Source organism: Helianthus annuus, chromosome 12 (genome assembly GCF_002127325.2).
Source record: "Helianthus annuus cultivar XRQ/B chromosome 12, HanXRQr2.0-SUNRISE, whole genome shotgun sequence".
Lineage (NCBI taxonomy): Eukaryota > Viridiplantae > Streptophyta > Magnoliopsida > Asterales > Asteraceae > Helianthus > Helianthus annuus.
The window spans coordinates 124,024,143-124,051,210 of NC_035444.2; the positions used below are offsets into that span (position 1 = coordinate 124,024,143).

Consider the following 27,068-nt stretch of genomic DNA (forward strand, 5'->3'; position numbering starts at 1 on the left):
ATGAAACAGAATTTGAAGGTTGAGCAGAGGCAGGATTTGCAACAGCTTTGTTTTGGATAGCAAAGCGGCACGTGTTAACCAAGTGTCCCCATCGTCCGCAGTGGGTACATTTGAAACAGGGTATTTGATTCGGATGATGACGGTTACATTGATTGCTCCAAAAAGCGGTTCCCTTGTACGGCTTCATCCCTGGGGCGAGTCATGGTGATAGTTAAATCAACGGTCCTCTGGAGTACGACGTCTAATTGTTGGGCAATTACGGCACCTAGCTCGGACATTGTTGTTGCGATGAAGAGGCATCATGAAGATAATGAAAGATATGTGAGGAGACAACTGAAATGATATCGGATAATCAAAACAGAATGACAACGCATAGAAATTGCGATCATTTGTTGGTTACCTAAGGCAAACAAATGAGACGGTGACTAATCAAAGTAAATGGGTCAATATAATGTATCGCGAAGACATGCTCGCCTATAAGTGGACACTCACCCCAAGAGTTCCCAGGTAAGAGTGACTGGTCCGATACTACGGATTTGTACGAACACTCTAGCCTTAGACAGAAGACCCAGGGTACAGGAACCCACCCTTCCAGTTTGCACGTGTTCACATTATTTAGACCAAACTTTGATGAGATTTTGAAAACTTTGAAGGTTCAAAACCATATAATAAATCATCCTAGAACAGATGATTAGTTTTCAAAGCGGATTCGAAATTTGTGTCCTTATTGTGGTTATCACCTAAGGAAAAGTGACGGTATTGTTTTAAAACTAAACACAAGATACCTTGTGTTAGGCTCCCCCTCAGAATCTGAATCACCACGATCAAATGCTGGCATGTTATCAGATTCTAAATTCTCATTAACTGTCGTCGGATTATCAGGAGCATGTTCTTGTTCTGAAGATTGTTGAATATCATCATGTTCACCAGCATTTCTTGGACCAGCTTCATCATCATTTGAAGTTTGTTATGGTCGCCTAGAGTACTCAGCTGGAAACCTTTCTTGAGATGAATCATACTCTCTTAGAATATCCAACTCATCAAAGAACTCCATTTCTTCCTTTGTTTCTTCTTCCATGTCAAATGAATCCCACAAAGTATCGTAATTAAATCGCCATGAGTCTCCTGGATTCTACGGTGGCATTGTGTAACCTTGACACTCAACATTCGATGCTTCGATGATCTGTTTTAAGCTTGGAACAAAGACACGTCTTAGTGGACTTGAGTAACCCACAAAAATCCCTTCGATGCTCTTTGGTCCAAATTTACCAAAAGGCTCTAGAACAGTGCAGGGAGACCTAAACAGTTCAAAATACTTTAAGTTCGGCTTGCGGTTGTTGATCAACTCGAAACATGTCTTGTTGAATTTCTTGACAGTGAGAACCCGTTTGAGCGTATAGCAAGCGGCTGATACTGCTTCTGCCCAAAAATTTACTGGTAGCTTTGAATCAGCAAGCGTCGTCCTAGCCGTTTCAATTAGCGTCCTGATCTCAATTTCCGTGCCCTGAACTATCTAATACAATACAAGACTCGATAAAGACGAAGTTACAAACATCCATGCACCAACACATAGTGTCATAATCATCACCAGTCGGGTAAACTCCCAGCCCAGCAGCAAAAAGGGCCGAAGATATCACTGAATCGAAGGAATCAACATCAGACTAAAGGTCAGAATCGGAAAGAATATCGACAACGAACATAACAGGAGAGGCCACACTATAATCCAGGTCATCAACGAAAGGCCAGTCCTCAGCAGGGATGACGGCAAAAGGAATAGCATGAATGGGAATAGGTTCAACGAGATGCTCTCCATTGGGATGTCCGATGATCAACTGGCCATGGAGGGGTAAAGGTAAAGCTAAGACATCGTCGAGATTGTCATCATCGGTTATCATCTCAGGGTTGGTCTCGAAGTCAGACGTGAACGTCTCCTGTGCTGAAGAAATCTCGTCGTCAGAGACAATCATCATCGGGTCACTTCCTTCGGATAGGTTGCTGCTTTCAGACGAAGTCATGTGTACCTGTAATATTTTGTTCATGGTATATGTATATATTAATTAGTACTTAATTATATACAAGTAATTATACACATTGTTGCAAGTAATTCCTAGTTAAAGACAAGTGCTACTCCAGTGCACCCTAAGTCTCGTAGTGTCCTTACTTGACTCTTTAAAAAACAGTTTCAGGTAGTGGATGTCGGGGAAAGTTTTATGCAATGAAAACTTTTGAAAAATTATTTTTGTGAGAGGATCCTATAGATTATAGTCTAGACTCGAGAAGGAATCATGGTTCACTACAATCGCAGCTCTAATACCAATCTGTCACACCCCTTTCTAAGGCGGAAGCACAAGGTGTGATCTTGAAAGGTTCTCATTGCATACAAATGGTAAACATACTACATGCTCATAAAATAACTCCAACTGCCATTGGCATTAAACATTCAAAGCATAGTTCAAGATAAGTGTTTACATCACATGACTAATAATTGTTTTAAAAGTTTACAACTTTATTTAAAAGACGAACATCAAGGCTTTGATTATTATATCACCACACAGGGTGGAATATAATGACCAAATCCCACAAAATAGGCACAGGAGTCTTGACATAACATAGCTAAAATCATAAACGACATCCAGAAGCAAGAGTAAGACCGCACGTACATCCACCTTAGTTACCTGAAATACATGTAAGTTTTGGAAAATCGTCAACATAATGTTGGTGTGAATTCATGCAGTTTTGTTTAAACATTTAAGCATTCGTTGTAGAAAACATGGTATGTAATTGCTAAAATAAGTATTTCTGTAAATGTAAGGAAATCGAGATCGCTAATGGTTTGCAATGCCATTAACATGTGTAACGACATAGGAAGCATCCAATCCATAGGCATTTTTACTTGTCGATTCACGACTAGAGACACAAAAGCACTTCTTGGTAAAATAGTGGCCAAGAGTGTGGTTGCCTGAAGCCTATTAGATCTAACCTTTTGTTCCGCGGTCTTGGTATGTAACTGATTAATGGTGCTTATGGCACCCTATACGTCACATGATCTATGTATCATTCCTTAGTTTTTGTATTCAACATACCACAGTACATGTATTTTCCCCAAGTTTAGAAAACAAGTAAAAGTTTAAAAGTGGGGAAATGAACTCACAACTTTGCGTGTCCTGCGACGTAAACTTCACCGGTTGGTTTCGTAGCGTCGTGACCTATACGTGTTCTATTAATGTTAGTCACTAGACTTGTATCACACGAGTACAAGTCACCATTTTTTGTTTATGTATATGTTCTTTATACATTCGTACTTAGTGAGGGTTGTGCCCTTGTTTGTCGGGTCTCGCCCGTTTGTCATGTTCTTACACTTTGAGTATCTATTGTTTATTTGTAAATATATATTTCACTTCTCAAATATATATTTGTAAAGGGTTAAATGCGAAACCGTGAGAGCTCAGGTCAGAACTTACGTTCAGCAAAGAGATGACGGCTCGTCTTTTGGTGTGTTCCCTTTAGAGAATCTTTTCTTCAACAGCACATGATTAGCATTTTGCAATGTTTCATCATTTTTTGTACTGGGGGCGGTGCTATATTTCAAGTAAGTGCAAAGTATTATAAGGGGACTAGGCCATTGCTTCCGCAAAATCAGAAGTCTCGGGATAATACCCCAGATATCACTGAGTATAAAGACCTAGTATCTCAGAAAGAGGGACCCTTCAAACAAGATTTCAAGGGTTACCTATATATCCAAGATTTGTTCCCCACAAAATAAGCAAGTTTGAATTTTAGGTTTATATCCCAAACAAGATTTACTAAATGTATAAAAACCTATCGACACATCATCAGCGAGACTGTTTAAAAACTTTAAAAACCTTACAAATCTTTAACGTACCGTAACTGTCAAGCCGATGTACTATCATTTTCCCTTTTTACACAAGCTCTTTTTCAGTTTTCTATTGTTTTTGGATTTTTGAAATTTTTTCATGTTTTTGGATTTTTGAAATTTTTTACTGTTTTTGTATTTTTGAAATTTTTTACTGTTTTTATATTTTCTGAAAATAATCTACTCCCCCTAAATACCAAAACAAGTAAAAAATCGACAAACCATTGCAGATTGTTTCTCAACATCATCATCTACAATGTTATCCTCATCAACGCCAATAATCCCATCCGACACCGATAAAAGCTTCATACCATTTAGTTTTAAAAGATATTTAAAACGAGTTTTGTCAAATGCTTTGGTATGTAAATCAGCTTTCTGTTCGTCAGTGTGGATTTTCTTAATTCGTATCAACTTCTTCTCGAAGCAATCTCGGATGAAGTGATGACGAATTTCGATATGTTTCGTTTTAGCGTGATGAACAGGATTTTTTGTAATATTTATTGCAGCCTCATTATCAATAAAGATAGGGGTGTTAAGAAATTGCAAACCGTAGTCGCGCATCTGTTGCTGGATCCACAAGATCTGAGAGCAGCAACTGCTAGCAGATACATACTCAGCTTCACATGTGGATAGAGCCACAGAGGTCTGCTTCTTACATTCCCAGGTGACCAATCGTGGTCCAAAGAACTGACATCCCACAGTTGTTGATTTTGCATTAACTTTGAAGCTTCCGTAGTCGGAGTCAGAATACCCTTCGAGTGTGAAATCGCCTGTTTTTGGATAACACAACCCCAATGATGGAGTTCCTTTCAGGTAGCGTAATATCCGTTTCACAATCACCATGTGCGAAGCTCTAGGGCTTGACTGAAACCGTGCTGCGAGGCAAGTAGGATACATGATATCGGGTCTTGAAGCAGTTAAGTACATCAACGATCCGATCATGGAACGATACATCGTTTCATCTACCCTATCTCCGGTGAGATCTGGGTTTATCCCATGATTCGTTGCTAAAGGGGTTGACGCTGGAATAGATCCTGACATCCCAAATTTCTCTAAGATATCATGAACATGCTTCGTCTGGTGTATGAAAATTCCCTCAGGTAGTTGATCAACTTGAAGTCCCAAGAAGAATTTCATCTCCCCCATCGATGACATTTCAAACTTTTGCTTCATAACTTTTTCAAAGTCTTTGCATAAACTTTCGTTCGTTGACCCAAATATGATGTCATCCACGTATATCTGAACTATCAGAAGATGTCCGTCGTCCTCTTTGGTGAAGAGAGTGGCATCCACCTTTCCACGGATGAAGCTGTTGGCTAGCAAGTGTTGAGACAATGTCTCGTACCAAGCTCTCGGGGCCTGGTGTAAACCATACGGCACCTTATCCAGTAAGTAAACCTTGTCTTTGTGGATTGGGTCGGTATAGCCCGGTGGCTGTCCGACATATACCTCCTCTTTAACCTTCCCATAGAGAAAAGCCGATTTCACATCTAACTAAAAAACTTTAAATCCCTTCCACGATGCAAATGCCAGAAAGATTCTAATCGCTTCTAGTCGAGCCACGGGAGCATATACTTCAGTGAAATCTATACCCTCCTATTGACTAAAGCCCTGGACTAGGAGTCGAGCTTTGTTTCAAATAATAACTCCTCGATCATCTCTCTTGCATTTAAACACCCATTTTGTGTTAATCTTCCTGTGACCATCAGGCAAATCTACCAATTTCCACACTCCTAACTTCTCAAACTGACTCAACTCTTCTTGCATAGCATTGACCCAAGAATCTTCAGTTAGCGCCTCTTTGTAAGTTCGCGGTTCAATCTGCGAAATAAAACAACTTAGTGAAAACTCAGTTTGCAAGGTGCTACTGTAGAATAAAAACAAGTAAGGCCTTGGTCAATTTGTCGTCTTGTGCGGACGCCTGACTGCAATTCTCCAATAATCAACTCCTCTGGATGGTATGAAAGAGTTCTTGGCATCACCTCGCCTGGAACATCTACCTCGCCTTCCAAATTAGTGATATTCTGTTTTACATCTTGTTCACCAACTGGATTTGTTTGACTTGAAATCTGGATCTGCTCCCCCTCAGAATCTGAATCACCACGATCAAATACTGGCATGTTATCAGATTCTAAATTCTCATTAACTGCCGTCGGATTATCAGGAGCATGTTCTTGTTCTGAAGATTGTTGAATATCATCATGTTCACCAGCATTGCTTGGACCAGCTTCATCATCATTTGAAGTTTGTTATGGTCGCCTAGAGTACTCAGCTGGAAACCTTTCTTGAGATGAATCATACTCTCGTAGAATATCCAACTCATCAAAGAACTCCATTTCTTCCTCTGTTTCTTCTTCCATGTCAAATGAATCCCACAAAGTATCGTAATTAAATCGCCATGAGTCTCCTGGATTCTACGGTGGCATTGTGTAACCTTGACACTCAACATTCGATGCTTCGATGATCTGTTTTAAGCTTGGAACAAAGACACGTCTTAGTGGACTTGAGTAACCCACAAAAATCCCTTCGATGCTCTTTGGACCAAATTTACCAAAAGGCTCTAGAACAGTGCAGGGAGACCTAAACAGTTCAAAATACTTTAAGTTCGGCTTGCGGTTGTTGATCAACTCGAAACATGTCTTGTTGAATTTCTTGACAGTGAGAACCCGGTTGAGCGTATAGCAAGCGGCTGATACTGCTTCTGCCCAAAAATTTACTGGTAGCTTTGAATCAGCAAGCGTCGTCCTAGCCGTTTCAATTAGCGTCCTGATCTCAATTTCCGTGCCCTGAACTATCTAATACAATACAAGACTCGATAAAGACGAAGTTACAAACATCCATGCACCAACACATAGTGTCATAATCATCACCAGTCGGGTAAACTCCCAGCCCAGCAGCAAAAAGGGCCGAAGATATCACTGAATCGAAGGAATCAACATCAGACTAAAGGTCAGAATCGGAAAGAATATCGACAACGAACATAACAGGAGAGGCCACACTATAATCCAGGTCGTCAACGAAAGGCCAGTCCTCAGCAGGGATGACGGCAAAAGGAATAGCATGAATGGGAATAGGTTCAACGAGATGCTCTCCATTGGGATGTCCGATGATCAACTGGCCATGGAGGGGTAAAGGTAAAGCTAAGACATCGTCGAGATTGTCATCATCGGTTATCATCTCAGGGTTGGTCTCGAAGTCAGACGTGAACGTCTCCTGTGCTGAAGAAATCTCGTCGTCAGAGACAATCATCATCGGGTCACTTCCTTCGGATAGGTTGCTGCTTTCAGACGAAGTCATGTGTACCTGTAATATTTTGTTCATGGTATATGTATATATTAATTAGTACTTAATTAATATACAAGTAATTATACACATTGTTGCAAGTAATTCCTAGTTAAAGACAAGTGCTACTCCAGTGCACCCTAAGTCTCGTAGTGTCCTTACTTGACTCTTTAAAAACAGTTTCAGGTAGTGGATGTCGGTGAAAGTTTTATGCAATGAAAACTTTTGAAAAATTATTTTTGTGAGAGGATCCTAAAGATTATAGTCTAGACTCGAGAAGGAATCATGGTTCACTACAATCGCAGCTCTAATACCAATCTGTCACACCCCTTTCTAAGGCGGAAGCACAAGGTGTGATCTTGAAAGGTTCTCATTGCATACAAATGGTAAACATACTACATGCTCATAAAATAACTCCAACTGCCATTGGCATTAAACATTCAAAACATAGTTCAAGATAAGTGTTTACATCACATGACTAATAATTGTTTTAAAAGTTTACAACTTTATTTAAAAGACGAACATCAAGGCTTTGATTATTATATCACCACACAGGGTGGAATATAATGACCAAATCCCACAAAATAGGCACAGGAGTCTTGACATAACATAGCTAAAATCATAAACGACATCCAGAAGCAAGAGTAAGACCGCACGTACATCCACCTTAGTTACCTGAAATACATGTAAGTTTTGGAAAATCGTCAACATAATGTTGGTGTGAATTCATGCAGTTTTGTTTAAACATTTAAGCATTCGTTGTAGAAAACATGGTATGTAATTGCTAAAATAAGTATTTCTGTAAATGTAAGGAAATCGAGATCGCTAATGGTTTGCAATGCCATTAACATGTGTAACGACATAGGAAGCATCCAATCCATAGGCATTATTACTTGTCGATTCACGACTAGAGACACAAAAGCACTTCTTGGTAAAATAGTGGTCAAGAGTGTGGTTGCCTGAAGCCTATTAGATCTAACCTTTTGTTCCGCGGTCTTGGTATGTAACTGATTAATGGTGCTTATGGCACCCTATACGTCACATGATCTATGTATCATTCCTTAGTTTTTGTATTCAACATACCACAGTACATGTATTTTCCCCAAGTTTAGAAAACAAGTAAAAGTTTAAAAGTGGGGAAATGAACTCACAACTTTGCGTGTCCTGCGTCGTAAACTTCACCGGTTGGTTTCGTAGCGTCGTGACCTATACGTGTTCTATTAATGTTAGTCACTAGACTTGTATCACACGAGTACAAGTCACCATTTTTTGTTTATGTATATGTTCTTTATACGTTCGTACTTAGTGAGGGTTGTGCCCTTGTTTGTCGGGTCTCGCCCGTTTGTCATGTTCTTACACTTTGAGTATCTATTGTTTATTTGTAAATATATATTTCACTTCTCAAATATATATTCATTTATAAAGTCTTTCTCAAGGTAATAAGTGTTAAAAATAATTTATATTTTTAACCTTTCATTTGTGTTACTTATATTATTTTCCAAAAATAAATATAAGTATTTTGTGAAATAATATTTTCAATATTATTTTTGTACAAGTATTCTTAGGAAAGTGTACTTGTATTTTATGTAAATACTTGTGTATTTTGTATTTTTCACCAAAAATCTACATTTTGATTTTTATTACTTTCCGGAATTATATCTCTTAAAAATAATATATTTTTAAGACTGGTAAGAAATATATATATTTTGTCATGCTATAAAATATGGGTCAAGTTATTCTACAAAAACTCATAATTGTAAGAAGTGTAAGAACGATTTATAGAGTGACAAGTGTCCAATAACCTAAAAATAAACTCACTACATCACCACCCAAAACCTAAACACCCCCCCCCACCACCACCACCACCACCCAAAAACCTAAACCCCCCCCCACCCCGCGGCAAAAAAAAAAACAAAAAAAAACTATACCTCACCCAAAAAACCCTCCAAAAAACCCTCCAAAAAACCTAACCCCCCACCCCCAAAAACCTAACCCCCCCCCCCCACCCCTCAAAAAACCTAAAAAAAAACCAAACACTCACCCCCCACCCCCTCGGCAAAAAAAAAAAAAAAAAAAATTGGTGGGTGATGGAGGAGGGGTGGGTGGGGTGGGGGTTTAGGTTTTTGGGTGGTGGTGGATGTTTAAGTTTGTTTGTTTTTTTTGTGTAATGGGTTTTTTTAGGAGCCTTTGTACCATTCGTACAATTAGGATCCTTTGTATTTGATCCTAATCCATAAAATATATATATAGTTATTCTTGATATCCACCCGATTTTTGTATAAATTCCAATACTTGGTATAGGTTATATATCTTTTTCCAAAAATATATATTTAAGTCCATAGTGTCCAAATTCAATAATATGTTGAGGAACATATTTTCATAAATATATTTTCTTGTATTTGTCCATATACTTCACTGTGAGGAATTTTTGTATACTTGTATACTCAAGTATTCTCTTTTATTTGTATGTGTATTTTTGTATTTATACTCCATGGGAGTATTTAGTGTATTTTCAAGTCCTTAATACACTACTACATATATTACACATAATATACACTTAGCACAAAATTTGGTGATCACTAAATATATATATTTTTCCCTAAAAATATACATACTTAATATGAATTTTAACTTGAAGAAATCACCATTTCTTAACTTGAAATTTTACACAAAATTTAAGGAAACCTTGGTCAATATTTTTAGGTGAATTTTTGGGGAATAAGTTTCACCACAACTTATATTTTCTAAGTGTCAAAATTTTATAAAAATTTTGACATACTTTCCCATAAAAATGGACGTTTCCCATGTTTTCAAAACATGTGTTTATTTTCTTTTTAACACCAAACCAATTTTCAACAATAATCATCAACAAAATACAGAAATTTCTTCATATGAAACATCATGGTGAATTTGATTCTTGTTAGAAATGTGTAGTATTTTAGATCTACACCTAACATATTATGATCTTTCCAAAAATAAGTGTTCTTTAGTACTTTAAACAAACTTTTATGAGACTTTATTTTACTAACCAACTCATCCATGAGTTTAATGGTTTCAAAGTTTGTAAATCATGTTTCTAAAACTAGTTTTACGTTTATTAGAAAGATCATTATTTTTAACACCATGTTTCACCATGGATCTTTCAAGATCCATGTTTAATAACTTTAGATCTTACATAAACAAGCTTTATGTCAAATTTTTAACAAACTTTCCATGAGTTTTAGTTTCAAAAATTAGTTCTACACACACTTTATTACTTCAAAATTTCAAGATTGTGCATAAAAATTCATATTTCAAGTTCACATAATGCTTTTTATGTTCATCTTCAGGTTTAACCATGGATCCTTCAAGATCCATGCTTAAACTTGTTAGATCTAAGCTTTTAACAAGTTTAACATACTTGATCTAAACATAAACACAAGATATAACATCAACAACTTCATTACATACACTAAAATTTCGTATAATCACTTGTTTTCTTCATAAATATGTTAGATCTTCTCATTTTTAACTTTAAAAGTTAAGTTGTTTAGATGGTGAGACTTGTGCATAACATAAACATGAACTATTTTAGTGATCAAGAAGCTTACTACTAGCTCTAATGGCTAGGGAAGTGGCACAAGAATGAAGAAGATGAATATGGAAGAAATCAAGTGGTTAAAAGCTCCAAAGTGAGGTCCTTCCACTTCTAGCACTTCACACCTTCTTAGATAAGCTTCTTACACCTTCTAGTGGCCTTGGATTGCGTTGTAATGAAGTGAAAATGGTGGTGTGTTGGTGGTGTATGTGAGCCGAGAGTTAGAGGAGAAGGAAGGAAGGAGATGATGAATTTTGTGATAATGGACAATGTGCACTACTCTTGGTTATTATAGAAAAAGTTCCAACACATGATCTTTAATTAAGATTTTGTATAAGATTAAGGGGACAAGGAGAAATAAACTAATCAAAAGTGAAGTGGGGGCCAATAGGGGCCGGACAAGGGTGAAAGGGGGGGTAAAGTGTAAAATTTTGGAAGTTAAGGGTTTAAAGTGCAAATGAGGGGGTTTAACTTAGTTTAAGTGTGTTTAGGGGTTTTTATGATTTTTAAGGTGTTCTAGCACCAATACTAGCTTAATATCATAAAAACATTACTTCTAGTCAAATTTTGATGTCCCGGGTATTGTTCGGTTGTTCGTTTCGTTACAGTTCGTTAAAGTGCTAAATTGCGCAGTTTCACTAAGTATGAAGCCCCTTTTGTGGCAGTTTCAATTCTCGATACTTTGTAAGTTATTCTGGACGATAAAACATAAATTTTGCATGATATTATAGTGTTAAAAAGCTGATTATAACTGAATTGTTGCTGATTTATGCAGAATTCTGCATTTCAAGTGAGTTTCGGGTGCTTTTTAGTGCATAGTTTAGCTTCCGGAAAGTTTATATGTGAACCCTTGTATCCACACTTGGGTTTTAATGTATTTTAGATGTTGGACCTATTCCTAATCCCTAATTCTATTGTCTGACTGCTTTCTACAGAAATGCTGACACAGTGTGTCTTACTGGTGAGTTTACTAGTTTTTCTGACGTAACGCTTAAAGTAATGCATAAAGCAATATTTGAAGTATAAAACATGCATGAATTCACATGTATGGCATGTAATCAGACAATGTTAACATTTAAGCACATAATTGCAGATAATAAATAATATTAAAATAGTACGGAAATTACCGGTTTGGTGCCAGTTGTCACACTGTTTACTGTTCATATGTTGGGCTTAGGTCCACATACCTTACATGCTGTACAACAGTTTGACTTTTATGCTATGTTTTAGATACGTGTACGATATTCGTGGATTTGCTTGTATACAAACCTATTAACAATGGTAACCTTTATAGGGCGTGACTGCCCAACTGTTTAAACAAGTAAATTACCTACCAAGCAAACCGAGGTGAGTTCACCACTTTTACTAAAAGCATGCTCTCCCGGTGGTTGGGAAACGGATACAAACAACGCTATCTCCTTGTGTGGGATACAAACAACTCTACCTCCTTGTGCGGGATACAAACAACTTTTATCTCCTTGTGTGGGACGCTCAGTTAATTACTATTTATGTTAGATGCAACAAGCGTACTAAACGAAACTCTATCACGAAGTCCCTACTTTCTTTACCGATTAGTTGATAGCGCTATTAGGTTTCACCAACCTCACACCATGCCTTTTGAGGACGGGCGTGAACTAGTAGACTCTGGCAAACCGTCAATGATGATAGACATTGACAAATGGGGCAAATCACGTAATGTGTGGTCACAAAGTATTCGGTATTACATAGTTTAGTAGCTTACATATGGGGTAGCTCCCCGTGGCATGGTATAAATGACTAAATTAACAATTTAACTACTTAAACAAGTTTTATGGAATTAAAACTGGACGAACTCGTGAACTCGCCAACTTTATGTTGATACCCTACTGCATGCTTTGCAGGTACACAGTAAGTTAGGAGATTGCAGCTTGGGGAAGTGTAGAGGTCGCCTTGTCCCGTGTTGGGTTGTTTTAATAACTATGAACTGCGAACTTATGTTTGAAATATTTTTGCTATGCTTCCGTTGTTTCCTAAAAATACTGTCTTGAACTTAAAAACTTTGGACTTAAACTTTAATGGTCACTAATCGTATTGCTTTATTGAAAACTAATTTACTATTATTATGTTTGTTCAATATGATTGGTGGTTGGATCCTGGTCAGTCGCACGTCTCGCGGTAGTACTCCGCATGTGGAAATTATGAGGGTGTGACAGGATGGGTCGTTGGCTATGATTACTGTTGATTTCTCTAATGCTTTCAACCTGGTGGATAGAACTGCTCTTTTGTCAGAGGTTCAGACCCGATGCCCGTTCACTTTCCTATGGGTGGATTTTCTTTATGGACAACCGGCTAGATTAAATATCGGAGACGATCATATTTCATCCACCACCAGGGTTAGCAGAAGACCCCTAGGGGCCTCTTCTCTTTGCCTTAGTTTTGCATCCCCTCATTCGCTAGATACGAGATACATGCAAGTTACTCTGGATGATGGTACGATTATAGGAGATGCTAAAGAGGTGGCTAAAGCTTTAGAAATCATCAAGGTCTAAGGGGCCCTGTTTGGGGCTTCAACTTGACGTTAAGAAAACATAAGTTTTTTGGCCATCGTGCAATGTAGTTAAGGCGTAAAAGGGTTTGTTTCCTAGTGGGATTGGAAGGCCGGTGTCGGATGTGAAACTCCTCAGGGGAGTTGTTAGTCAGGATGCGAGTTTTATTAGTAGGTTGGTCGTGAAATGGCATCTTGTGCAATGGATATGATGAGCTATCTTCCACATCTGCGAGACCTTCAATGCGAGCTCCTTTGGCTGAGCTCTTGTATCGGTGTGGCTAACCATTGTCTAAAAATTTAATTCCGAATACCACGGGGATGGAAGCTTCTAAATGTCTTCTACTACTCTTCATGTTTTCCTGTAGCTAGCTCTTTATTAAACAATTCAAATATTATTAAACAAACGGTGGCCTTTTTAAAAACTATATAAAAATAAAAGATTCGATTTGCTTTAATTGTTGCGCCAATATAAAAGTAGGAATTTGGCGGTGGCTACTTGCTTTTACTTCCAACTAGTAGATGCGACGCCCGCGTTGTGGGTAATGGCCGAATAACTCTCAATCAATTAAAAAAAAGACTATTATAACTTTGCTATAAGAAAAAAAACGATGATAAAACCCTAATTTTGGGCTCAGGGCAAAACTGTAATTTTTCAAGACTAATGAGCCATTGTTAGGCAGCTAGAGTTATGCGCCGCACGCGTTGCGGGGCGCTAAACCGAGTATTTCTTAGTTTAATAACATGTACGCCTTTATGTCAGTTAGTTATACATGCTACCTATAACATGATATAAAAAAGACATATCAAGTTAACCAATTAAAGAAAAACAGTACCATAGTTATAGTTATGATAAAAAAAATTAACTAAAACGATGACAAGCGTGTAACTTAGAGTTGGGGGCAAAACAATAATTTGTCAGGACCAATTATCGAGTGTTAGGCAGCTGTTTGGCATGAATAAAAAAAATAAGTCAACAAAGTAAAATAAAACACTACCATGGTTTTGCCAAAATAAAAAAAACGATGGCAAGATTGCAATTTTTAGCGGAGGTAAAATCGTAATTTTAAAATGGAGGTAAAACAATATTTTGAACCGAGGGGAAAACCATTTTTTTTTATTTTGAAATGGGGGCAAAATCATAATATTTTAGCTGCGGGCAAAATCATAATTTTTAGCTGGGGGAAAAATCGTAATTTTAAACTGGGAACCAAATTGTAATCTGGCAGGACTCTAGCTCAGGGCAAAACCATATTTTTATTTTGAACTGGGGGCAAAATTGTATTTTTTAACTAAGGGCAAAATCGTAAATTTAAACAAGGGACAAAAGCAAAATTTTATTTTGAATCGAGTAGGGGTGAGCAAGTTTAGGTCCGGACCGAAAATAACCGAGAACCGAACCGAAAGTATACCCAACCCGACCCGAACCCAAGTACCTAGGTATTTAGATCGGTTCCAATTTTTCATATAAAATAGGGTCGGGTCGGGTCGGTTCTCGGTTATTTTTATGGTGAAACCCGACTTGGACCTATGGACCGGAACCGACCCTATATTTAGGATAGTGAATCGGTTCTGTATTTTATGTTTAATCGGTTCTCGGGTCGGGTCGGGTTTTTCATTTTGCTCACCCCTAGAATCGAGGACGAAATCGTAATTTTACACCTGGGATAAAATTGTAATTTGGCATCACATATAAATAACTATTATATGAAAAATGAAAAAAAAAAACAAAAGTCAAAGTGGCCGCCCAAAAGTGGCGAACCACCTAACAAAACTATTCCCTTACGTCATCAAAACTTGTAATTGTATATGTTGAGAATTCTGTTTATCAGTTGGTCCAAATCGTCTTGTGTAGTTAAAACTTGAAAGTATTACCTCACATTAGTCGACAAAGTTTTAAACCTTATCGTAGTTAGTCATTTTTTATCTTAACAATAAGGGTAAATTACTTTTTGAGTCCCTGTGTTTTATAGGTTTTAACCACTTAAGTCCAAAAGCAAAAAGTTTAACGACCTGAGTCCCCATAAGCATTTTCTTTAACCATTTGAGTCCAAATTTCTAACACTGTTAGAATTTTTTGGTTAACTATTATTAAATGACCAAAATACCCTTATAATTAAAAAATAAAAAAAATATTTCTCTGTCTCTCTTATCTCCCCCACACTTCCTTCATCTTGAATCCCCATTTCAATCACTCTTTTAAACCTAATTAAATCCCCTTTTCATCACCCGTAACACCCACAATTTCAATCTCTGTTGCAGATTGAAAATCAAGGGTCAAGAAATCATCGCCGTAGCTACTCCGGCAACTGCCGCAGCCCCACCACTGCTGCCGCCGACGTCGTGGTAGGGGTAGAGAGAAAGAGAGGAGGATCAAGAACATCGAATCTCATCAAGAGAAACGTCTGTTTAGGTTTGATTCAAGAAGATTGCAAGAAATCTTGATTAGGATTCTTGAGTAATTGCAGGATCAAGAACATCGAATCTCATCAAGAGAAACGTCTGTTAAATATCGATGATGAAGAAACCATTCACCCAACAAAAACCCACAAGCAATCTCATGGCTACGATAACCGACAGTGACTGGTGGCGTTGATCGAATCTCCTCGAATTCTGAAAATGTTCTTTGTTTGGTTAAATTCATGATGACTGATTCATGTGGTTTAAAAGGTGAACTTTTGAATCTGGTAATTATTCCCAATTTTTCTGTGTTGTTGGTTCTGACCAGTGATTACTAATTATTGTTCAAGTTTGCTTATTTTGATTTTTTTTTTTTGTTTCAAATGTATGAACTTTGACATAATTCATATTGTTTTGTAAGAGGGAATTTCATGGTCTCACGGATTTAACTGTGTTGTTGAGGGCTGTTTCTTTACCATTCTCCAGATAAAATATGAACATTTTGGTCTCTTTTTCGGGGCGGTCCAGCACTCTGGCCAATCTCCCATTTGCATACAAAAGTGACTCAATGGTCCTCAAGGTTTTATCAATGCGCTTGAGTAGAGTTCTGAATTTGGCAGTTTTTTGAATTGTGAAGCTACTGCTTTCTGTAACTCCACCAATGCTGCTCGTAAATGTACCTCATATGTGTTTTTTTAACCATCACTAGCTTCCAAAGGAAATTGATGATGAAAATTCATTAATGATGCACATGCAGATAGGAAGTAGGTGTTTCAACTTTTAATATTTTATCAATAGATTATATATTTTGTATATTAATGGTGGTGGTATGGGTAGAGAGACAAAGAAATATATTTTTTTATTTTTTAATTATAAGAGTATTTTGGTCATTTAAAAATAGTTATCCAAAAGATTCTAACAGTGTTAGAAATTTGGACTCAAATGGTTAAATAAAATGCTTATAGGGACTTAGGTCGTTAAACTTTTTGCTTTTGGACTCAAGTGGTTAAAACCCATAAAATACAGGGACTCAAAAAAGAATTTACCCTAACAATAATAATAAAAATAATATAATAATAATAATGACAACAACAACAACAATAATAATAAAACTGCTATTAGGAATATTAGTTTAAAACTTTAGCTTTCAATTCTAACTAGTTTAAGGGGCTGTTTGTTTACATCTTAATGATCCTCTTAATAGTTCAGATCTTTTACTGGTTCAGCACTTAATGGTTCAGACTGTTTGTTTAACGAGCAGAAGTCTGAATGGTTCAGACATTTGTCTCTGAATGGTTAAGATTTATACAGAGTCTGAATCGTTAAGACCTCTAATCTGAATTGGTCAGACATTTGTCTCTGAACGGTTAAGCATCATACAGACTCTAAAAAGGGATAATATATTTTAATTATTTTGGTCAATATATTGTAGTCAATCCTTTTATTTCATACCATATTTTTCCACCATATTCTAGGCTTAATTGGTGGACTCCTTCTGTATATATGGTCGACAGAGCCATCACCATTTATTCACTCACAAACTTCAAAGTAATGCAATTGATCTTTTACCATAATAATTATCATGGTATCAGAGCGGTTTTAATGACTCTCTGATCAAAATAAAGAAGAAAAGACCCAATATTGCCATGGCAGGTGATGAAGGTAAAACAGAGAAGAAGAACGAAGGAGTCTCGGATCATGATTCTCCTTATTATCTCCATCCTTCAGAGTATCCAAGACAGATGCACGTGAACGATGTTCTAACCGATGGAAACTACACTGATTGGTCTCAAGAGATTCAAAATTTCTTATTCGCAAAGAATAAGATCGGTTTCGTTGACGGAACAATCAAGAAACCGGAACAAGGTTCGTCCAGTCACATGGCTTGGATGAGATGTGATGCTATGATCAAAGGTTGGCTAAATACGGCAATGGAGAAAGAGATAAGAACGAGCGTGAAATACGCTACTACTGCTCGAGAAATATGGGTCGATTTGAGGGAACGGTTCGGGAAGGAAAGTGCGCCTAGGGCGTACGAATTAAAGCAATCATTGACAGTCACGCGACAAGAAGGTACGTCTGTTTCGACGTACTATACAAAGCTCCGGACTATTTGGGATGAGATTCAGTCGGTTCTTCCTGTCCCAAGGTGTAACTGTGATGGGTGTACTTGTGGGATAGGGAAAAAACTCACAGAGTTAAGAGACAAAGAAAGGCTCTATGAGTTTTTGCTAGGTTTAGATCCCGAGTTTAGAACCATTAGAACACAAATATTGGCTATGCAACCAATCCCTTCACTTGGGGCTGCATACCATTTAGTCGCTGATGATGAACAACAGCGGGCCGTTTCGGGAACCAAAAGACCAACCTCTGATGCGGCTGCCTTCCAAGCGCATGTACCGATTAGGCGTGATAAAAATCAGTCACAAAATCGTGTCAAACAAAAGGATGCAAAACGTAGCGGGACGGACGAGATAGAGCATTGCACCTTCTGTGGAAAGGATGGTCATAATAAGGATGGATGTTTCAAGCGTATCGGCTATCCCGAGTGGTGGCCGGGAAAGGGCAAACAAGATAGCGTTAAGCCAAAGGCTGCTTGTGTGGAAGGAGAAGAAAGCCCGATACCGGGATTAACCAACAAACAATACCAAAAGTTTGTTAACTTTTTTAGCAAAAAGGATGGAGTTACCGAAGAAGAAGGTGCACCCGTCGCGAACATGGCAGGTAACAAAGAAGGTAAATGGGTAGTTGACTCGGGTGCTACCGAGTATATAATTTATAATGACGCTTTGCTTAAAAACAAAACGAAAAGAAATTATGAGCCACCCGTTACTATACCGAACGGGGAAGCTATAACAGTTGAGGGTAGAGGCGATTTTGTCTTGCAAAATGGGATGACAATTAAAAATGTCCTTTACATCCCGAAATTCAACTGCAATTTGTTGTCTGTTAGTAAACTAACACGAGATCTTCAATGTGCCGTCACATTTTTTCCGGACTTTTGTATTATGCAGGACTTATGTTCGAGGACATTGATTGGAGTGGGTGAATGCAAAGGTGTTCTATACAAGATGGGGATGACGGGAAGTAAGAGACACGCGATGATGACAAGTCTTGGTACGTGGCATAAGAGATTGGGTCACCCGTCAAACTCTAAACTATCCCATGTTAATTTTCTTAAGAATGTTTCTTTGAATTCCAAGGATTTTTGTGACTCGTGTGTCAAAGCAAAGTTTTCAAGGTTACCTTTTCCAATTAGCTTTACGAAAGCTAGTGCTCCTTTTGAATTATTGCATTGTGACGTGTGGGGTAAGTATCGCACGCCATCTTTTACACGAGCAAGTTATTTTTTAACAATAGTCGATGATTTTAGTCGTGCCGTGTGGGTTTTCTTACTCAAGCATAAACATGAAGCAAGTATATGCCTCATATATTTTCACAAAATGATACAAGTTCAATTTGAGAAAAATATAAAAAGAATAAGGTGCGATAACGGGGGTGAGTTTACTTCGAATCGGATGCTTGATTTTTATGCCAAAGAAGGAATACTTCTTGAAACGACATGTCCACATACACCACAACAAAATGGTGTGGTGGAACGCAAGCACCGACATTTATTAGAAACCGCACGGGCATTAAAATTTGAGGCAAACTTACCAACACGGTTTTGGGGAGAATGCATATTGACGGTCGCTTATGTCATAAATCGCTTGCCATCGGATGTGATCGACAACAAGACGCCTTATGAAGTCTTGTACAACCAAGATCCAAGTTATGAACACATGAGGGTTTTCGGTTGCCTTGCTTATTACAAAAGCACGGAGAGAAGAGGTGATAAATTCGAAGTGAGGGGGAGACCGGGAGTGTTCTTGGGTTATCCTCCAGGAACAAAAGGATACAAAGTCTATGACGCGCGACACAACAAGATCATAATATCAAGAGATGTTAAATGTTTTGAAAACATTTTTCCTTTTTCAAACAATACACCTGAGAAGGAAGACATTTTTATGTTTCCTTCCAAATGGGAGGAAGTCATTCAGACAAATAATGACCATATTGGGCCCACCACTTTGCAAGTTGATGACCAAATGGAGAATGAAGTGGACCCCTCACCAAATTTTGTTCAAGAAGGAAGCACCCAAGGGCCAGACAGTTTCGAGCCCATTGAAAGCCCACAAGCAACAAATGATGATAATTTTGATCAATATGAATTGGGTTTTTAAAACACACAACAAAATGGGTCTAATTCCGAAAATGCTGAGCTGCCAAGACAGAAAAGAAGTAAAGTTCATCCAAAACATCTTGATGACTACGAAGTCAAACTTCCCCCTTCTATAGACCACGAGCATTCCGCCTCCACTCAAGAGTCCTCAACGGTACACCCCTTAGCTCATTTCATTTCATATGATAAATTTACTAATGCACATAAAGCCTTTTTTGGCGGCCATTACTTTAAACAATGAGCCAAAACATTATAATCAAGCCGTACAGGATGTTAAATGGAGAGAAGCCATGCAAAGGGAAATTAAGGCACTCGAAGAAAATAACACTTGGACTTTGGCAGAACTACCAAAAGGAAAGCGAGCGATAGATTCCAAGTGGGTCTACAAGATAAAATACAAGCCAAATGGAGAGATCGAAAGATATAAGGCCCGTCTCGTAGCAAAAGGTTTCACACAAATGGAAGGAATTGACTTCCATGAAACTTTTGCTCCGGTCGCAAAGTTGGTAACTGTTCGAACTCTTTTAACTATAGCCGTTAAACAAGGGTGGCACATTCACCAACTTGACGTGAACAATGCTTTCCTCCATGGTGATTTACATGAAGATGTTTACATGAAGATACCCCAAGGTTTTGCGAAACCAAATGATAATAGAGTTTGCAAGCTCCAGAAATCGCTTTATGGTCTTAAACAAGCATCTCGGAATTGGTACCAAAAATTTACAAGTTCCTTGTTAGAAAAGGGTTTCAAACAAACAGGAGCCGATCACTCTTTGTTTGTTTTTAAAGAAAAGGATGTCTTTATAGGTACTCTAATTTATGTAGATGATGTAATCATCGTAGGAAATGACTTGAACCGAATACAAGAAACCAAGTCTTTCCTTGACAAAAAATTTAGTATCAAAGACCTCGGTCCATTGTAGTTGTTTCTTGGAATAGAGGTTGCTAGAACAAAACAAGGAATGGTGTTAAGCCAACGCAAGTACACGCTTGACATCTTAGAAGACACTGGCATGATGGGTTGTCGACCAAGCCCATTTCCAATGGAACAAAATCTGAAACTTGGAAAGTGTGAAGAAGAGCCCCGTGTTGACTCAAATCAGTACCGAAGACTTGTTGGGAGACTTCTCTATCTACAAGCTACAAGGCCCGACATAGCCTATGCGGTCAATGTGTTGAGTCAGTTTGTTAGTGATCCGAGACGTAGCCATATGGAGGCCGCAAACCGAGTCCTTCGGTATCTTAAAGCAACTCCGGGACAAGGTATATTACTTCCTAAAGAAGGGGGAAATGGCCTCATAGCTTATTGCAACTCCGATTGGCTTGGGTGCCCAATGACTCGACGATCCAGAACCGGGTACTTATTTTTGGGAGGAGCTCCCATATCATGGAAGTCCAAAAAGCAATCTGTCGTCTCCCGATCATCAGCTGAAGCCGAATACCGAGCCATGGCAAATACGGTTAGTGAGATCCTATGGTTAAGATGGTTTTTATGTGAACTCAACATCCCTCCTGTTGGTCCTACTCCTTTGTTTTGTGACAATCAAGCAGCACGTCATATAGCGAATAACCCTGTTTTTCATGAGCGCACCAAACATGTTGAGATGGATTGTTGTTTTGTTCGAGAACGCATCGAGTCAAAAGAGATACAAACCATGAAAATTGACTCCAAAACTCAAATTGCCGACATTCTCACCAAGCCTTTAGGAACACAACGTTTTCACACGTTACTCGACAAGTTGGGCATTCAAGATCTTCATGCTCCAACTTGAGGGGGAGTAAAAAGGGATAATATATTTTAATTATTTTGGTCAATATATTGTAGTCAATCCTTTTATTTCATACCATATTTTTCCACCATATTCTAGGCTTAATTGGTGGACTCCTTCTGTATATATGGTCGACAGAGCCATCACCATTTATTCACTCACAAAATTCAAAGTAATGCAATTGATCTTTTACCATAATAATTGTCAGACTCTTAATGGTTCAGACATCTTACTGGTTCAACACTTAACCATTCAGATGTTGCTAAACAGCCCCTAAGTCGACATTATATTTTTATATAAATATTTTATATATTTAAAACCAAATTTAAAAATTACAAACAAAATGATTTTGGGTTACCTGTGTCACCTGAGCCAATCTCATCGGACAAACCGGTTTTTACACCTCTAATTTAACATTTACTTATTCTATTCACTCGTAGTTCACTCCTCTATCGAGTCAAATCTGGTTTTACATTTCGTTACCATTGATACTTTTAAGTAGAATAATAATGATAGTAATAAATAAATGAACTATTATAATATAATAACATCTATTTTACATGTAAAACAACCCCGATCAAGCACCCATGATCAGTTGCCCTAATGACACATGCATGTTACCTCAAAAATAATTGAATTTTGGATTGCATGTAATGTGACCGTTTCTTCGGATATTTTGTCTTAACGGCTACATCATTTATATCACTCCAAACAATCAATTTTATTCTTTTTTTTTAACAGAAACAATCAATTTTATTCTATTTATAATTGTTGTAATTCATGTTTCATGAAAATAAAAGCAAAATGTGTATATGCATATATTGCATTAAGATTATGGGTTTCTTCTTTTTTGTTTTTTCAATGAATTCTAGGCGGTCATATTTCCAAACTTAAACAAATAATCATTTCCCATTTTTCTTTTTGTATTATAACTAGAAAAGTAACCCGCCGCGATGCGGCGGGGGCTAGATTTTTATTTATGTTAAGCTAGTTGTGATCGTAATAATGTTACCTGGTCCGAGAAAAGATTAACCAGTCAGGCAAGCGTTTTACAAGCAAGTTATTGAGACTATACAGCATGAAAATAACTAAGTTTTATTAGCACCCGTTTTTTTAACCGGTTTCAACCCGAACAGAACCGACGTTTTGTATACCGGTCAACATTCTCGATCTCTGAAACTGGTTTTAAACCAGTTTAAACCGGTAAAAAACATTTTTTTGGCCCAAATCAGTTTTTAACCAAGCCCTCCGCCGCAAGGCGAGGGAGCCTACATCTAGTTTTATATAAAGAGAAAAGATTAACCAGTCGGGAAAGCATTTTACAAGCGAATTATTTAAACTATAGTATACAACATGAAAATAACTAAGTTTTATTAACACCAGTTTTTTTTTAAACCGGTTTCAACCCGAACAGAACCGACGTTTTGTATACCAGTCAACATTCTCGATCTTTGAAACTGGTTTTAAAACCAGTTTAAACCGGAAAAAAAGTTTTTTTTTTTTTTTGCCCAAATCAGTTTTTAAGCAAACCAAATCAATTAATACCCGTTCAGGTCCGCAAACATATCTACACAAAATAAATGCAAAATTAATAAACAAACGTGTTTTCATATGATGCAATGACCTCATTAACACCGGGTTTTTTTTAAACTGAACCGGCGGTTTAATAAGGGTATTTACTTAAGATTCACAATAAAATGCAGTATAAATAGAAAAGTAAACGTTTAAAATCTAAGGATGATCAAAAGATATACCTGGGATTCTATCATGTCGGTTGTAAAGTATCCATCAAAGTAAAAGTAACCATCAATCATACCCACCAAAGTCCTGAAAAGTGAAAAGATTCCAATTGAAGTAATATGTCAAGGTGTTCGTTAATGATGCCAAAAAGTAATTGTGGTAAAATTTTAGTCGATAATTGTTTAGTATAAGAAGTTTAATATGACTTCTAGTTCTCGGTATGGTGAAACAATGTCGATTACTCGAAGTAACAATGGAGATGCAGTTACTTAACTTGTTATTTGTGTAGAATTATATTCATATGATACTGTAAATGATATTCCCACTTGTAAATATAAATAAACTTATTGCTCTTGCCAATTTATCATAACTATATCACCGATGAAACCAGTAAACCACCATTATGTGTATGTGTGTTTAAAAACTATATATCATGAACTCTAGTATTGGTATACGAATGTTGACAGCAAACAGCTTGCTCAAATAGTAACAGCATTCATGTAGGAACCAACAACTATAATAGTTTGTGACTTTAGCGTAATATTACCAAAAACAGAACAGCATTTAGTTTGATCAAATTTAAAAGCAATAATGAAAGATGACATGTGAATGCATACCAAAAGGCATTTTCTTCAGGCATCATTAGCAGCAACATTGCAGCAAAAAAATTCATTGCCTACAAAGATTGTTAAAAAAAACTTTAAGATGAGAATAAATATAACAAAGAAATGAATTTGTTATATCAATCACTTATTATAAAATATTAAGATTTTAATCATCAAGTTACCTGACAATAGCCAACATCAGGGTTGCGCCGAGCATAAGCTAAAAGCAACCGCCTAGTTCCTACCTTCCTCATTTAACGCAGGATGACCAGGAAACGTTCGTGGTAAATCCTGCCTTAGGTAAAACTGTAAAAGACATTAGTTCACACACACAAAAATAGCCATATATACAAGAATATGACAACCATTAGTGACCTTTTCAATCTGCTTTTTACATTTTACTGGTACATGAGCTCTTTCTATTTTTTCCCCTGAGCTTCCATCGTGTGAATTTGATTCGGTCAAATCTGGTACATCATCGCTTACGTCCATCGAATTCTGGTAGTAACTCTCCACGCGTCATTCGTTCACCCCGACAAAGGCTTGCCATGCCTGCAACAATAAGATCTTGCATGTCATAAGATATGTATATGCTATACATAACATAGATGTGGCAAAATGGGCGAGTTGGGAAACGGGTCAAAATGGATTCGGGCAAGCTTTTTACAAGTAAGTTATTTAAACTATACACCATGAAAATAACTAAGCCTTATTAACACATATTTAGTTTTAAAACTGGTTTCAACCTAATTAGGGTTTAAAACAACAACTGCGTAATCATTGAGAACAAAGTCTGCCTAAGAAATAACAACTTTGATTTATCCCTAATCTCGTACAGTTAGGCTCAGAGTTTGCGAAATAGGAAAACCACCATGGAGGGGGTTTTGGATTTGGAGCTTTTCTTTTGATCATGATATTCCTAATTCTCAGCCGAGCCTTGTGAGCTTGCGCACGTAACCAAACTAACTTATGATCAGAACCAAACCAACCACATAACAAATTGACTGTTCATTGCTAAGCATCAGACAATAAAACCAACCATATAACAATGAGTCCAGTGGCAGATAATACTTACCATCTCGATCTATGGTGACGCTACATGTTGCTCTGAATCGTAGTCCTAAACACCCAATTAAAATCTTGTTGTAAAGAATCAAGAAATCAAGACTTAGGGTAGAAATCAAGACCTAGGGTTTGATGTTAAAAGAAGAAAATGTGATGCAGAGATCACGAACCTGTAACTATTGATGTCACCGTATGCTGATCACTTCGAACACAAAGAAATTCGGTCATTGAATTGGTGATTCAGAAGTGTGATTTTGAGTGAATCAGTGGTGTTATATTGTGAGAGAGAGAAAGAAAGTAAAAAGGTATAGTTGAGAAATATGGATATAAGGGATACACGTGGTTTCAAAATACCAATGTACAAACAACATTATACAAGATACAACATGCAAGAGCACAAAACATATGTTATGCATAGAGTACAACCACCATATGCATAGTTATGTTGTAAATTAGAGTATATATAAATAGTTTATAGACCCGTGCATAACACTGATTATATAATAAAAATTAATGATTCATTAGTCTATAAATATTTCATATAAAACACAATATAACACATTAAATGGCTTTTTAACGTCCAACAAAGCTCGGCCGTCAGGATACACTCGTTAACAAAATGTCACCCATGCCTACGGTTGCAGACATCGTTGGTAACCCGGCCCGTCACCAATTCCAAAGAAAACCACTGCCCGAAGGCCCACTGTGGTAAAAACTCAGGCTTGCAGATGACATTTTTTTCACGAACAAGACTAAAAGTGACGACCTCTCGTAGAGAAAGTTGCTATGGTACTGCTAGAGCGATGCCCCTTTAGTTGTTACACTGATTGAATAATAAGAGAAATGTTCAATTTATAAAATTGTTTTATGAACAAGCTTAAATTTTTATAATAAAAACGTTTTATAAAAAAGAAATGTAGAAATCATTAATATTAGGAGAGAGATTCAGGAAACAGAGAATTATAAAAAAAAATGTGTGCAATTAATAGGAGAGAAATGGGAAAATAAAGGTGAGGAAATACGAAAGAATGGCGGGTGTCCTCAAATTTGTAAAATTTATTATTGTATTGTTTTTTTTATTAACGGTAACTTTCTTTTTAAGTGACTTTCTTTTTAAGTGACTCAGTGTCACACCGCCTAAACGGCGGCCCTAGCCAAAATCTGCCAAGACTATATTGTCTTAACCAGGCGCGCGCTGGGTTGGTCAGACTTGGGTACGACGTTCTTCCGGAAACCGTACTGCCTCCACACGAGATGTCTCGCTGAGGTAACAGCCGGATGAAAACTGGGGCGCGGCTCAGGATCGAACACCCTTCGGTTGGTTTGTCACCATCATTGCCCAATATCCACCCCAATATGACACAAGTGGGAATTGAACTTGAGTCCCTATTGGAAAACAAAAGTCTCCTACCACTAGGCCACAAGTTGGGGGATGTTGTTGTATAGATTAGTTCAGAATCTCATGTTTTATTTTTGTAAATGTAAATATATGGGATAAAAGGGTAAATGGGAAAAATGAGGATTACAACTCTTAAATACATAATTTAGAAAAATAGGTGAATTAAAATTTTACTATAAAGGAAGGTGAAGTTTATATAATGAAAGCGTGTGAGGTTGATAAAAATGAAATAAGAAATGTAGTAAGTGTAACACTAAAAAGGAAATGGTTAATTATGAAACGGGTAAGGATCTACGTATAAGTTAAATTGGTAAATATGAAACGGGTAAGGATTCATTTGTGAGTTAAATGGGTATAGGGTTTTGATAGAAAAAACAAAAATTCATAATGCTAGAATTGCGTCATATGTCCTCTAAGATTATTATCAGGTATAGCGATAGAGATTATATAACTTAAAAAAGTTGAATGAGTTTTTGATAAACTTGATGATAGTAATGTTGATTTGAGATTTGAAACAATTTTTAGTAATGATAATTTGAGATTTGAATTTGGTTGAACTTTTGAATCATCAAAACTCTTAATATTATAATCTGTTATTTATTTGGTACTAA

General features: G+C 37.2%; 1 protein-coding gene and 1 long non-coding RNA gene across 7 annotated transcripts; both read right to left on the reverse strand.

Annotated features, from left to right (window-relative positions):
• Window positions 1–2,448: 2,448 nt before the first annotated feature.
• On the reverse strand, window positions 2,449–3,401 carry LOC118484890. Its single transcript, XR_004874868.1, has 2 exons — window positions 3,152–3,401; window positions 2,449–2,675 (listed from the first exon to the last, which is right to left on the reverse strand). It is a non-coding gene; the product is annotated as an uncharacterized LOC118484890 (long non-coding RNA).
• A 4,203-nt stretch (window positions 3,402–7,604) lies between these two features.
• Window positions 7,605–25,363, reverse strand: LOC110895885 (TBC1 domain family member 2B). Of its 6 annotated transcripts, XM_022143272.2 has the most exons (8): window positions 25,229–25,363; window positions 25,069–25,113; window positions 24,369–24,545; window positions 24,176–24,299; window positions 24,006–24,064; window positions 23,403–23,475; window positions 8,308–8,362; window positions 7,605–7,831 (listed from the first exon to the last, which is right to left on the reverse strand). In XM_022143272.2, the coding sequence occupies exons 4-8, from the start codon at window positions 24,245–24,247 to the stop codon at window positions 7,824–7,826; spliced, it is 267 nt and encodes an 88-aa protein (XP_021998964.1). In that variant the 5' UTR covers window positions 24,248–24,299; window positions 24,369–24,545; window positions 25,069–25,113; window positions 25,229–25,363; the 3' UTR covers window positions 7,605–7,823. The 6 variants fall into 6 exon arrangements, with proteins under 6 accessions (XP_021998964.1, XP_021998962.1, XP_021998958.1 ...); XM_022143270.2 differs by lacking the exon at window positions 8,308–8,362 and having other exon boundaries at window positions 24,176–24,284; XM_022143266.2 differs by lacking the exon at window positions 8,308–8,362.
• Between the last annotated feature and the right edge of the window lie 1,705 nt (window positions 25,364–27,068).